Source organism: Sorex araneus, chromosome 3 (assembly GCF_027595985.1).
Source record: "Sorex araneus isolate mSorAra2 chromosome 3, mSorAra2.pri, whole genome shotgun sequence".
NCBI classification, from domain to species: Eukaryota; Metazoa; Chordata; class Mammalia; order Eulipotyphla; family Soricidae; genus Sorex; species Sorex araneus.
The window spans coordinates 236,607,273-236,620,350 of record NC_073304.1 but is presented as its reverse complement, the minus strand read 5'-3'; the positions used below and the strand labels follow the sequence as shown (position 1 = coordinate 236,620,350).

The window sequence follows — 13,078 nt, the reverse complement described above, 5'->3', positions numbered from 1 at the left end:
AAATCTCTCCTGGGGACTGGAACAATAGTACAGTGGGTAGAGCATTTGTCTTGCATACAGCCAACCCAGGTTCGATCCCCTGCATTTCATGTGGTCCCCCAAGCACTGCCAGGAGTGACCCCTGAGCATGGCTAGGGGTTGCCCCAAAACAAACAACAAAGAAGGCATCTCTCCTGGGGGTGCTCCCAGGACCACATGAGGTGCTAAGGATTGAACCCAGGTCAGCTGTGTGCGAGTCAAGTGCCCTGCCCACTGTGCCATCTCTCCGGCCCTTAATTCCTACAACAATCCTACCTGACAATGAGTATTTTCACAGGGGAGAAGAGTAAGAGGAAAATGGAAAAGTTAACTAGTCAGAGTATGTGGTAATTAGGTGAACTGGGATTAAATACAGGCCTAAGGGCCAGGAATGTGGCTCAAGTGGTAGAACTTGTCGGTTTCAGCCCCCAGTACTGTATGGCTCTGGGTACCTACTGGGTGTAGCCTGGTGGCTCCCCGAACACTACCAGGAATGGGTCCGTAACAACAGGCCAGAGAAACAGTCCAGTGGGTAGTGCACTTGCCTTGCACACAGCCAACCCGAGTTCCATCCCCAGCACCGTGTAGGTTCCCCTAAACCCTGCCAGGGGTGATCCCTAAATGCAGGGCCAGGAGTGAGCACTGAGTTCTTAGTTTGGCTCCCAAGTAAAAACAACAAAGATAAAGACAATAAAATTGAGTCAGGGATGTGGTTCAAAAGACCGGAGCATAGGGGGCTGGAGCAATAGCACAGCGGGTAGGGCTTGCACGAGGCCGACCCGGCTTCGAATCCCAGCATCCCATATGGTCCCCTGAGCACCGCCAGGGGTAATTCCTGAGTGCATGAGCCAGGAGTAACCCCGGTGCGTTGCTGGGTGTGACCCAAAAAGAAAAAAAAAAAGAAAAGACCGGAGCATAGGCTTTGCATGTGTGCGCCCTGGGTTCCACCCCTGGCATCACATGGCCTGCAGCATCAAGCCAGGTGTGACCCAAACACTAAAAAACTTCGAGAGTAGAATGCAGACCTGCCCTAGGAGCTGGCCTCTCCGCCTTCTCCCTCCCCCCTTCCTCCCTTCCTTCTTTCCTGGCCAAAAAGACCAGGATGTTTTCGGAAGCCCCTCAGGGCTCACAGTTCTCCTCTGCGGTCTCTCGCCCTCTGCCGGCAGGACCAAGTGGACCACCTGCTGGCCCTGAAGGTGTGCGTGAGCTCCCTGAACTCCAGGCTCTCGGCCCAGGAGAAGAAGGCGCTGCTCTCCGACCTGGAGCGAGACCAGCCCCGCACCAAGCTTCTGTACATCACGCCCGAGATGGCGGCCTCGGCCTCCTTCCAGCCCACCCTCAACTCCCTGCTGTCCCGCCACCTGCTCTCCTACCTGGTGGTGGATGAAGCTCACTGCGTCTCCCAGTGGGGCCATGACTTCCGGCCCGACTACCTGCGTCTGGGTGCCCTGCGTGCCCGCCTCGCCCAGACTCCGTGTGTGGCTCTGACGGCCACGGCCACGCCGCAGGTCCAGGAGGACGTGTTCGCCACCCTGCGCCTGAAGCAACCCGCCGCCACCTTCAAGACGCCCTGCTTCCGAGCCAACCTCTTCTACGATGTGCAGTTCAAGGAGCTGCTTCCTGACCCCTACGGGAACCTCAGGGACTTCTGCCTGAAGGCTCTTGGGAAGAAGGCTGATAACGGGGTGAGGGAACTGCGGGGTCAGAAGAGGCCGAGCTGCAGCGGGAGCTGTCTGCAACACAGCCTGGAGGTCCTGCACAACCTCAGCTGTTTGAAAGAGAGGGGACGCGGCTCCTAAAGCAGGTCCCTTTGGTTACGTGGCTCCAGTTCTCTCGGGGCCCCTTGTCCGAGAATCCTTCTGTTCAAAGCGCCTGGCATGGGAGCAGGGGCCTTGCTTATGGTGGGCATTGAGCTGCTTTGGCCAGAAAGGGGCAGCCCTGCTGGGTGTTCCTCCCTGGAGGAGGCTGGGTGCTGGGGACGCGGAGTGGCGTCATAGGCAGAACCTCCTCTTGCTCCCAACCCTGGTTTTCTCCTGTCTCTCCCCTTGCAGGTGTTGGCCGGCTGTGGCATTGTCTACTGCCGGACCCGAGAGGCCTGTGAACAGCTGGCCATAGAGCTCAGTTACAGGGGTGTGAATGCCAAGGCGTACCATGCAGGTAGGCAGCGCCCGGGCCCTCTTCTCTCCCGCCCTGCTAGTGTCCCCGATGGGTCCCGAATATTCGGGATGCGCCATCTTACCCCAGATGCCCAGGCAGAGCTCAAGTGAGTGCCTTAGTAACCACGAGAAAGGAATTCATAAGACCAAGGTCTAAACTGAGCTTGCGACTCCTTAATCAGTGCTCTCACCTTGGGAACAGTGAGGCGGCTTTCCTAGCTCGAGAATTGGTGGTCTAAGAGGAGCCCAGACTTTGGAGGTCCTGTCCCGGCTCTCGTGCTGAATGCCCTGTGCCCATGCGGCTGGGTCTGGGGAGCCGTCTTACCCCGAGCGAGGGTACAGACCTGGCCCAGAGTCCGACAGCGGTGAGGGATGGATTTGGTGGGGTTCGGGGTGTTCACACCCAGCACAGTGTCAACCCCCCGTAGACACCCCCCACAACGGAAATGGAAGTTCTTTGCCCCGCTTTGTCCTCTGCAGGGCTGAAGTCTTCGGAAAGGACGCTGGTGCAGAACGAGTGGATGGAGGAGAAGGTCCCTGTCATTGTCGCCACCATTAGCTTCGGGATGGGAGTGGACAAAGCCAATGTCAGGTGTGCTGGGGTTCCCATCTTCCCTTCTTGGCAGGGCTGGGGTGCGTGGGCTCCCTCTGCCAGAGGGGCAGGTGGCTATGGGTGAGCCCCAGGACTGCCAGGCCAGTGCACTCTGCTCCTGGCTGTTCCCTGGGCTGTTTCCCCAGCATGGTCAGGGCCATCTGAGCAGACAGCTCCGGAGAGGAGGATGAAGTAGCCATCCTGCGCCACTTCCGGTCAGAAGGCTTGTTCCCGTCCGCCCCTGGGACTACTCTCGGACCATTGAGAAGGGATAGGAGCTGGGGACACGCCCAAAGGGCTGAGCACAGGCTCGCATGCGGGAGACCTGGGCTCTCGCCCTGTGCCGCACGGCCCCTCACCCCGAGTGCAGAGCAGGGAGTGGCCCTGAGCATTGCTGGGCTTGGTCCAGAAGACTGTGGACCCCCAAACCAGCCATCTACAAGGGGCAGCGGGACCCTGTCTCCCAGCCCTGCAGTAGGGACTGTGCTCAGGGCCAGTGGCGACAAACAGAGCCAGGTGTCACACCTGGGGCTCTCACCCCAGTGCAGCCTCTCTGGCCCAGTGAGCTCTCTGCCTCCTGGGCCTGAATTTTTTTGCTTTGTTTTATTCAGGGGGTGGGGGAGCTTGTGGGGGTTTTGGGGCCACACCCAGTGATGTTCAGGAGTTACTCTTGACTCTGCACTCGGGAATCAGTCCTGGTGGGCTTAGGGGATTATATAGGGGCCCAGTGACCGAACCTGGGTCACTCACATGTAAGGTAAACACCCTCCTCTGTGCTGCCTCTCTGGCTCAGAAAGTTCCAGGCCCGGGGGCTGGAGCGATAGCACAGTGGGTAGGGCGTTTGCCTTGCACACGGCCGACCCGGGTTTGAATCCCAGCATCCCATATGGTCCCCTGAGCACCGCCAGGAGTAATTTCTGAGTGTAGAACCAGGAGTAACTCCTGTGCATCGCCAGGTGTGACCCAAAAAGCGAAAAAAAGAAAGTTCCAGGCCCAGGGCTCAAGAGCTAGAACAGCAGGGTGGGCGTTTGCCTTGCGTGCTGCCGGCCCAGGTTCGATCCTCAGCATCCAATGGGTTTCCTGCCTGGAGCACCACCAGGAGTGAGCCCTGAATGCAGAGCCAGGAGTAACCCCAGGGCATTGCAGGCTGTGGCCCCCCAACAAAAACTGTTAGTTTCTTATCGAAAGACAGAACTGTTAATCTTCCAGTTCAGTGTTTCCCCCGGCCTCTGGCTCTGTGTTTCTTTTTAGTTTGGGTTTTCTGTATGTGCCTTAATTGTCCCCCGTAGTCCCTGGGCTGGCCTTGGCAGGGAGGCCCGCTGATGGGACCCTCGCAGTGTCTGAACCTCGCTTCCTCCAGCCCCCGGTGTGCCTGACTCCCAGCTGGGCGCCCTGCTTCGATGGCTTCTGGTCCTTCCTGCCAGCAGCTTTCTGCCACCCGTCACGCTGCGCCTCCCTTGCATCCTGCAGGTTTGTGGCCCACTGGAACATCGCCAAATCCATGGCTGGTTACTACCAGGAGTCGGGCCGGGCAGGCAGGGACGGGCAGCCCTCGTGGTGCCGTCTCTATTACTCGAGGAGTGACCGGGACCAAGTCAGCTTCCTCATCAGGAAGGAAGTCGCGAAACTCCAGGTATGTTCTCGGAGGCAGGTGGAGCTCTGTGGACTGGGGGGGGCGCTCCCGGCCTGGGGGGAACCGCAGGGGCTGGTGTGTTGGTGGATTGGCGGCTTGGCACTGCGTTAGGCCTTTCTTTTTCTTTGTGGTTCTTTTTCTTAATAGTCTTTTGCACACATGTCGTTATTCATAATCAAGCAGAAATCCTATTCACCCCCCCCCAGCCACACCCAGCATGCTCAGGGGTTACTCCTGGCTCTGAGCTCAGGATTCATTCCTGGTGGGGCTCAGGGGACCATCTGGGATGCCGGGGATTGAACCCAGGTGAGCCGCATTAAGACGAGCACCCTGCTCGCTGTTGCTGGTGCTCAGGGATCATTCATGGGCCCCTGCATGGTGCCAGGGATTGAACTGGGTCAGCCGCATGCACGGCAAGTGCCCTACCTGCCCGGAATCCTTTTTAAATTGGCGTTGGGACATAGCAATTTCCCATGTAAGTTCTTTGATTTTAGTCTTTGAGTTTGTTTTATTTTTTCCCTGACTGGTTATACATATTATAGAGTTCTAGACATAGCTCTGAATAAGTAAGGGAATACAGTTACGTAGGTGTGAGAGGTAATGTAGAAAGCCAACAGAAAAAGGAAGAACTACTATGAAAATTAATTGGTGCTGGAAAAGAGGTAAAATTGAATTTCTACCACATAGCATACACCGCACATCATGTATCAGAGGTGGAGTGAAGACCCCTAAAAACTGTAAAACAGGGTTGGGGGTGGGTATTTTGTGGTTGAGGGAAGGCAGAACTGTCAAGGTTTGGAAAGTGGAAATCATAGGATTGGAGAGACAGCTGAGGGGTTAAGGCACTTTCCCTGCACGCAGCTCAGGGAAAATTCCATCCCTGGCACAACGTGGCCCTTCCTGAGCACGGCCAGGAGCAGCCTGCAGTGACCCCTGAGCATGGCCAGGTGTGGCCCAGACTCCCCCTCCCACCCACCCTCAAGTTGAGAAAAGTGGAACTCAAAAAGGAAGACAGCGGGGCTGGAGCTATAGCACAGCGGGGAGGGCGTTTGCCTTCCACGCGGCCGACCCGGGTTCAATTCCCAGCATCCCATATGGTCCCCTGAGCACCGCCAGGAGTGGTTCCTGAGTGCAGAGCCAGGAGTAACCCCTGTGCATCGCCAGGTGTGACGCAAAAAAAAAAAAAAAGGAAGACAGGTCTGGGACTTGAATCAGAAGGAGTTTTTCTGTGTAGTGAGACACGTGGCAAGGGGCTGTGCTGAGTACCCCGTGAGGAGATGTGGGTGCAAACCCTCTGGGGGGGACACGGGCGTCTGCTTCACATCACACAGGACAAGTCTCCTGTGCACACAAGTCAGCTTGGACAGGGTCAGCTGTACCCCAGCACCAGCCAAGACAGTGGGCCTAGACCTGGCTTCCTTTCTCTGCCCCCTCCTCCTGGCGTCTGCTGGGTTTCATGCCGTACACCCCCACCCCCGACGTTTACATGATTCTTGCCCATGTTCCCCTTGGAATACTCTAGGGCCTGCAGATTGGGGAGGTATTACCCTGACTGAGAAATGCTGGCCCGGAGCAATTGGCAGGGATACCTTCTAGCCTGGGATTAGTATGTGCCTTGCAGGGGTGAGGCTGGGGTTCTGTCCCCAGCACCCCCACAACAGAGGGTTCCAAACTGGTCTTCAGAAGAACTGCCCCTGAGCTGTCCACCCCGTGTCTTCCTTCTTTTAGCAAGTCCAAGGTGTCCCCCAGATTGTACGCAAGGCTGCTCGCTCCTGGGTTCTTCCAGTACCCTTGGGACCCGCTGTCTCCCCTTTTAGGAAACACTGATCCCCAAGAATCAGCCTGGATAAAGCCCCCCAAGGCATAACATGTGTGAAGAACAAGCTGGGAAAGGAAACAGCGGCTGTATGGCGAGGATCGGGCGGAGAGACAGTGCAGTGGGCTGGAGCCCCACGTTGACCCCAGTGCTGCATGGTTCCCTGAGCATCACTGGGAGTGACCAAAGTCCTGCCAAGTGTGTCCCAAATACCCACATTCTCCAGAAAAGAACCACTCCCCCCTGCCCCCAGTTTGGGGGCCATACCTGGCAGTGATCAAGTGCCGCTTCTGTCCCTGTGCTTAGGGGCTCACTCAGGTGGTGCCCAGATCACTGTACACGATACCAGGGGTTGAACCAGAGTGAGCTGCATGTAGGACAAGAGCCTTAACCCCGGTGCTCTCTCTCCGGCCAAGATCCACTGTCTGAAAGGGCCTTGGGACTCCTTTCAGTGAGCCGGGAATGTGGCTCGGTGGAGGGCACACACTACACACACGTATGACGCCCCGAGTCCCTCCCCAGCACCCCACCCCACAAAGCCCAAACTAACCAAGAGCATGGAATCTTCCCAAAATAGGCACTGCATAGGTATCAAAACTGAATGAGAACATGTGACACAGTTATTCCCTCTGAAAGGCAAAAATAAATATTTTGTGAAGTTCTGTTTGGACTCCCAGCAGAGTTTTAGAGGCAGTAGAAGCTTAGAGTGTATCGGCAGAGAGAGTGCCCAGAAGCCGGCAGAGGGAAGGATGGTGGGGGGACCTGCCTGTCCCTCAGGACCCGCTTGGCAGCCCTTGGCATCTGGTCCTCACAATCCTAGACCCACTGCAGGACCCAGGTGCCGGAATGTGTGAGCGTCTGTTGCTTGGGGGAGCCTGTCAGCTTAGCGCAAGGATTTGTTCCTTGGAATGTGCGTCCTAGCTACTTTCTCTTTTCCTGTTTCTCGTTTTCAGTTTTTTTTTTTTTTTTTTTTTTTGCTTTTTGGGTCACACCTGGCAATGCACAGGGGTTACTCCTGGCTCTGCACTCAGGAATTACCCCTGGCCATGCTCAGGGGACCATATGGGATGCTGGGATTTGAACCCGGGTCAGCCGCGTGCAAGGCAAACGCCCTACCCACTGTGCTATCTCTCCAGCCCCTCGTTTTCAGTTTTGTTTTTGTTTCTGGGCCACACCTCGCACTGTTCAGGGCTCACTCCAGGCTCTGCACCCAGGGTTCACGCCTGGTGGGCTTGGGGCGCCATACGGGGTGCTGGGATCAAGCCTGGATCAGCTGTGTGCAAGGCAAGCAGCGTGCTTCTGCACTGTCTTATAGCCCCCTGCTTTCTCTTTTCCTCAAGTAAACACTTTACTTCAAGGACCAGAGAGGTCGCACAGCGATTCAGGCTCATGCTTTACGTGCACCCTGGAAAGGTCCCTGGCACCGTGTAGTCCCCCGAACTTCGCTGGGTATAGCCCTGGAGACCCCAGACTCCGCAGGCCTGCGCAGGATGGCATTTTCCTTTTCTCACACTGAACGCAAGCTTGTGTTTGGGAGGCCCTGACCCCAAATTGATTATAAAATGCTTGCATTTCTATAAATTACAAACCCATAAAAAAAATTATGGCAAAAGATAGCATAAATAAAGGAGCCCCAGTCAGTACAGGGATGAGGTACCTAGCTTGTACTTGACTGGCCCCGTTTGAACCCTGGTACCACATACGGTCCCCCAGTACTGCCAGGAATGATCCCAGGGCTCAGGCAGGTGTAAATCTTGAGAACCAGAGATGTAACTCCCACCGCAAAACAATGAACAAACAAAACCCAAAACTGCCTAAAAGGAACATAAACAATATTTATAGATAAGCAATAGAGAGAAAGTATTTACAGTAGAGGCTGGTAACGTGGCCCCACGGTAAAGCACACGCCTTGCATGTGGAAGACCTGGGTTTGATCTCTACCAAAAAACATATCAGGTAGACATAATTGAGAGATTTTAAGGGGCTGGAGCAATAGCACAACGGATAGGGTGTTTGCCTTGCATGCTGCCGACCGGAGTTCGATTCCCAGCATCCCATATGGTCCCCTGAGCACCTTCAGGGGTGATTCCTGAGTGTATCGCCAGGTGTGACCCAAAAAGCCAAAAAAAAAAAAAAGATTTTAAAGGGCCTATTTTTTGTTGTTGTTGATTTTTGTGTCACACCCAGTGATGCTCAGGGGTCATTCCTGGCTCTGCACTCAGGAATCATTCCTGGTGGTGCTCAGGGGACCCTGTGGGATGTCGGGAATCGAACCCGGGTTGGCCGAGTGCAAGGCAAACGCCCTACCCGCTGTGCTATTGCTCAAGCCCCAAGCCTTTTTTTTTATCAGTTGACAGTAAAAGCAAAATAACCTAAAGATAGGAAAAGCGAAGTCTATAAAAAGCAGATTCTCAGAAAAGCTCACCATCTGGCATGTCCAGGGCTGGGCAGATTGAGTAGTAATCAGAGAAATGCAAATCAAATTGAAATGATTTGACAGGTATGTAAAAGAGCTCTAAGACCCATTTGTTGCAAGTGAGCATGTGGAGGAAAAAGCCTGTACTTTGCCTAGAGGAAAATGAAGTATTACATCCTTTTGCAGGAAGGGGGAAACAATCTAGCAACATCTAGGGTTTTGTTTTTTTTTTTTTTTTTTTTTTTTTTTTGAGGGGAGCAGGGTTGAGTCATACTGGGCTGTGCTTGGCGATGAGGGACCCTTTGTAGTGCTGGGAATCGAACTGGGGTCAGCCACATGGAAGGCCAGCTCCTTAACCCCCTGGACTGGGGCTGGAGCGATAGCACAGCGGGGAGGGCGTTTGCCTTGCACGCAGCCGACCCGGGTTTGATTCCCAACATCCCATATGGTACCTCAAGCACCACCAGGAGTAATTCCTGGGTGCAAAGCCAGGAGTAAACCCCGTGCATCACCAGGTGTGACCCAAAAAGCAAAAAAAAAAAAAAAAAAATCCTTCACCCCGTACTCCTTAACCCTCTTCAGCCCCCTCACTATTAAACTTCCAAATATAGGAATCCAGGGCTCGGGACTGGTAGCACAGTGGGTAGGGCGCTTGCCTTGCGTGTGATTAACTTAGGCTCAATCTCTGGGATCCCGTTTGGTCCCCTCAGTACTGCCAGGAGTGATTCCTGAGTCCAGAGCCAGAAGAAACCCCTGAGAAGCACTAGATGTGGTCCAAAACCAAACAAGGAACATGAGGAACCCAGATGAACTTGGACATGCTTCACTCGTCTTTCACCTGAAGTCTAAGTTAAATAAGGAAAGACATTTTGACAAGTGATTGGTACAAGGTGTTTATTTAAAACCCAGTGACACAGGGGACTTGAGCAATAATACAGTGGGTAGGGCGCTTACCTTGCACCCAGCTGCCCTAGTTCAATCTCCGGCATCCCATAAAGTCCCCAGAGCACTGCCAGGAATAATTCCTGAGTGTAGAGCCAGGAATCATTCCTGAGCATCAACAGAAACAAAAAGCCCAAACCAAACTCTGCTAACAATGGAATTGCAAGAATTCACACTACATTCCTCAATGAGACATCCAGGATCTTTCTGGAGAAAGAGAAGCTCCAGAAAGCTTCTGGAGACATGAAGGCCGGGCAGCCAGGAGAACCTCAGTCTTCTGTCAGGCCAGTGAGGAGGCTGCCGTGCTGCAGTGCCCTCCAGTTCTGACTGTTCTAGAATGTTCTCTCCGGCTAAGTATGGAGGTAGGAAAGAGTCCACATGCAAGGTTTCAAACAACTTCCTATTCCGCAGAAGCTACCAAAGGATGGGTCTCTTCATGGGCCAGGCAAAGGGACTGTCCCAGGAAAGTCCCTGGGTCTGAGTGCTGGCCAAGCACAGCGCTCCAGTCTGATCTGGGATTGCAGAAGGCTCCAGGAAGGAAGTTTGGGGGAGTGGAAACCTGCATCTGTGTTTCTGCCTTATTCTATTTGCAGTCCTCTAGTTGCTGGTTAGACACACGCTCTTATCTACAAGTTACAGCGGGTAATCAGACTCGATACATACGGGACATCGGGGATTTGAAGCTGTGATTATGTCTGTATGGTTGGTTTGGGGGGGCACACCAGGGCTTAATCCTGGCTCTGTGTTCCGAGATCACTCCTGGCATGGCTTGAAGGACATGTGCCAGGGATTGAGCCCGGCTTGGCTGTGGACAGACAAGCACCTCCTCGAAGTACAGTTCCTCCAGCCTAATCATATGATCGTATTTAGAGTGTGGGCAAGCGTTATAAGCACCATGCTGCCATGCTGTCATTTCTCAGGGCCGGAAGCTAAGTCTGGGGCCCCTTCTGAAGTGAGTTTTTTCTTTGTTAGAACAGTAGGGAGCCGGGCCAAAGTGATAGTAGTTGCATTTCTTTTTGTTACGGGGGGTACACCTGGTGGTGCTCAAGGTTTACTCCTGACTGTGTACTCAAGAATCTCTCCTGGGGGCCGGAACAGTTGCACAGTGAGTAGGGCATTTGCCTTGCACACGGCCGAGCCGGGTTTGAGCCCCAACATCCCATATGGTCCCCCTAGCACCGTCAGGAGTAATTCCTGAGTACAGACCAAGGAGTAATCCCTGAGCATAGCCAGGTGTGACCCGGAAAGGGGAAAAAAAAAAAACAGTAGGGAGCAGATTAAGGAGATGCTAAGCTTTAAGTCGATGAGAACATGAGGCAGCCATTAGCTTCAGGGAACTGAAGCTGCTCCAGAAAGGAGATTGATGGCAGGACGTGGGAAGGTGTCTTCAGGTGGTTCTGCTCTGGGCAGCGCTGTCGGTAGGAAAGTCACTCCTCAGCCAGCAGCCGTGGCGTGAGCCCCGGGAGAGCGGGGCCCGGCTGCTTGTGTTGGAAGTGGGGTGGCTCGCCTTCCCACCAGCCGCTGACGTGGCAGACTCAGGTGACCTCAGGTCATTGTCTGCTCTATTTTCTCGACTTTCCCAGAGTGTGTATTTGTTTTTGTTTGGAGGTTACACCCAGATCAGTGCTCAGGAGTTTGTCCCCGCAGTGCTCAGCAGAGCAGCTGATGCGCGGACTCTGGGTCTCCTTGTACAAAGCCTGTTCCCCAGCCCCCTGAGCCCCACTTGCCTCTAGTCTCCCAGCCTCGTGATCCGGGGAACCGTCGAGATGGCTTAACGGCTTAAGTACCTGCCTTAATAAGCCGTGCCCCAGTTCCGAGCCTCAGCACTGCCAGGTAGTAGCCCTGGCGGCCCCTGGCACGGCTGGACCACAAAGGCACTTTGTCTCAGACACCCCAGCACGCCCCTGTCCAAGTGAGATCTCAGCCACTGAGTTTTTCATTTTGGTTGCCTTGGGGGGCTCATCTTTTCCAGAGCACGCTTTGACAGGCCTGAGAGGCAGCTAGCTGCAGTGCTGGTGCTCAGAAGTGACTGGTTAGCCTTTGGTGCCCGCCCCACACACCCATGGCGTGTGCATGCCGTCTCATGTGTGAGCTCCCACGTGCACACTCTGCATGTGTTCACTGTTGACATATCACACCCTACAGGCTCCCAGGTGCCATCCATGGGCATTGTGAGGCCTCCCTGATGCACTTCTCCTGAGGGGTGGGGGCGCCACACCTGGCGGTGCTCAGGGGTCACATTGGTGATACTTGCATATGGGACACCAGGGATAGAAATGAAGTTGTCACACGCAAGCAAGCACCCTGCTCTACTACCTCTCCTCAGCCAACTCTTTTTGTCTTGTTTTTTTGGAGTCACATATGGTTGTACTCAGGGCTTACTCCTGACTCCGCACGTAGGGATCATTCCTGGTGGGCTCGGGGGACCATACGGGATGCTGGGAATCAAACTTAGGTCAGCCGTGTGCAAGGCAAACGCCCTACCCGCTGTACCATCTCTCTGGCCTAAGCAACTTTTTAAGGAACCAACTCCCAGAAGGTCCATTTCCAGAACATTCAGTGTTCCTGTGTAGTCCCAGGGATTCTGTTGTGTGGCCAGGTTTGGGAATCCTGATGTCTAATTAGCTCTGCCATTTCTCATTTTTCTCCCTCGACACTTTTGGGGTGCAAGGGATGCCCACCGGAACTCTTGCTTATTGACTTTGTGTGTGTGTGTGTGTGTTTATTTTTGTCACCAGGAAAAGAGGGGGAACAAACCGTCTGACAAAGCTGCTTTGCTGGCCTTCGAGGCCCTGGTGGCCTTCTGTGAAGAATCAGGGTGAGTGTCTGCTTCTGTTTGTGCGGGAACTATTTGAGAGCTGTCAGGCAGCCCTGCTTCCCCAAGGCCCCCTGGGAGTGGAGGGAGGGAGGCCTCCCGTTCCCTGCCTGACGCCCCAGAAACACCAGCAGGGGGAGCACTCATGCCGCACTTCCCCCGTGGTGGAATGACTGGCGTCCGCGTGTGACTTGTCTGAGCTACCCACGCTCAGTCATCCCCGACCCTCTCTGAGGGTCCACTTTGCTTTCTGTGCCTGAGGGCCAGCAGGCTGGGGCAGGGCAGGGCAGGGCCTGGGCCTGACCAGCAGTGAGCACTGTGTGAGGTTCCAGGCAGGCACGGAGTCCTGGGCATCTGTGATGGGCCCTCGGGGCTCCAGCCAGCAGAGGCTCAGACTTTACCACCGCCCAGAACTGGGGGTCCAGGCTTGCGGCCACTGGCCATTCGCAGAGGCACCTGCTCGCTTGAGGGCAAAGAAGTGACATTGGGCAGGTGTTGGGGGCTCTGCTCTAGAAACCAGGGGCTCTTCCTTGGAGGGTCGCTTTGCCGCGCCCGCCTCCTCCCCACCTTTCACCCCCACCACCAGGAAGTGGCTCCCGGGCTGAGGCACCTCCTGCCCACGGCCTCCTCTCTCGGGAGCACAGGGATTTTGTCCGTGGAACCTGGACCTACCGCCATGGCCCCCGGAAC

The 13,078-nt window shown here is 54.9% G+C and overlaps 1 protein-coding gene across 5 annotated transcripts in view; it reads left to right on the top strand.

Annotated features, from left to right (window-relative positions):
- Positions 1 to 13,078, top strand: part of RECQL5 (RecQ like helicase 5) — a 30,550-nt gene that overhangs the window by 2,727 nt on the left and 14,745 nt on the right. For all 5 annotated transcript variants that reach the window (XR_008629293.1, XM_004615713.3, XM_055132412.1 and 2 more), the window contains exons 3-7: positions 1,185 to 1,703; positions 2,070 to 2,175; positions 2,655 to 2,766; positions 4,237 to 4,399; positions 12,312 to 12,391. Coding sequence is in view for 4 of the 5 variants with exons in the window: in XM_004615713.3 (XP_004615770.3) it covers positions 1,185 to 1,703; positions 2,070 to 2,175; positions 2,655 to 2,766; positions 4,237 to 4,399; positions 12,312 to 12,391 (980 nt within the window). In the remaining variant the exon portion in view is untranslated. The remainder of the gene's footprint in view (positions 1 to 1,184; positions 1,704 to 2,069; positions 2,176 to 2,654; positions 2,767 to 4,236; positions 4,400 to 12,311; positions 12,392 to 13,078) is intronic.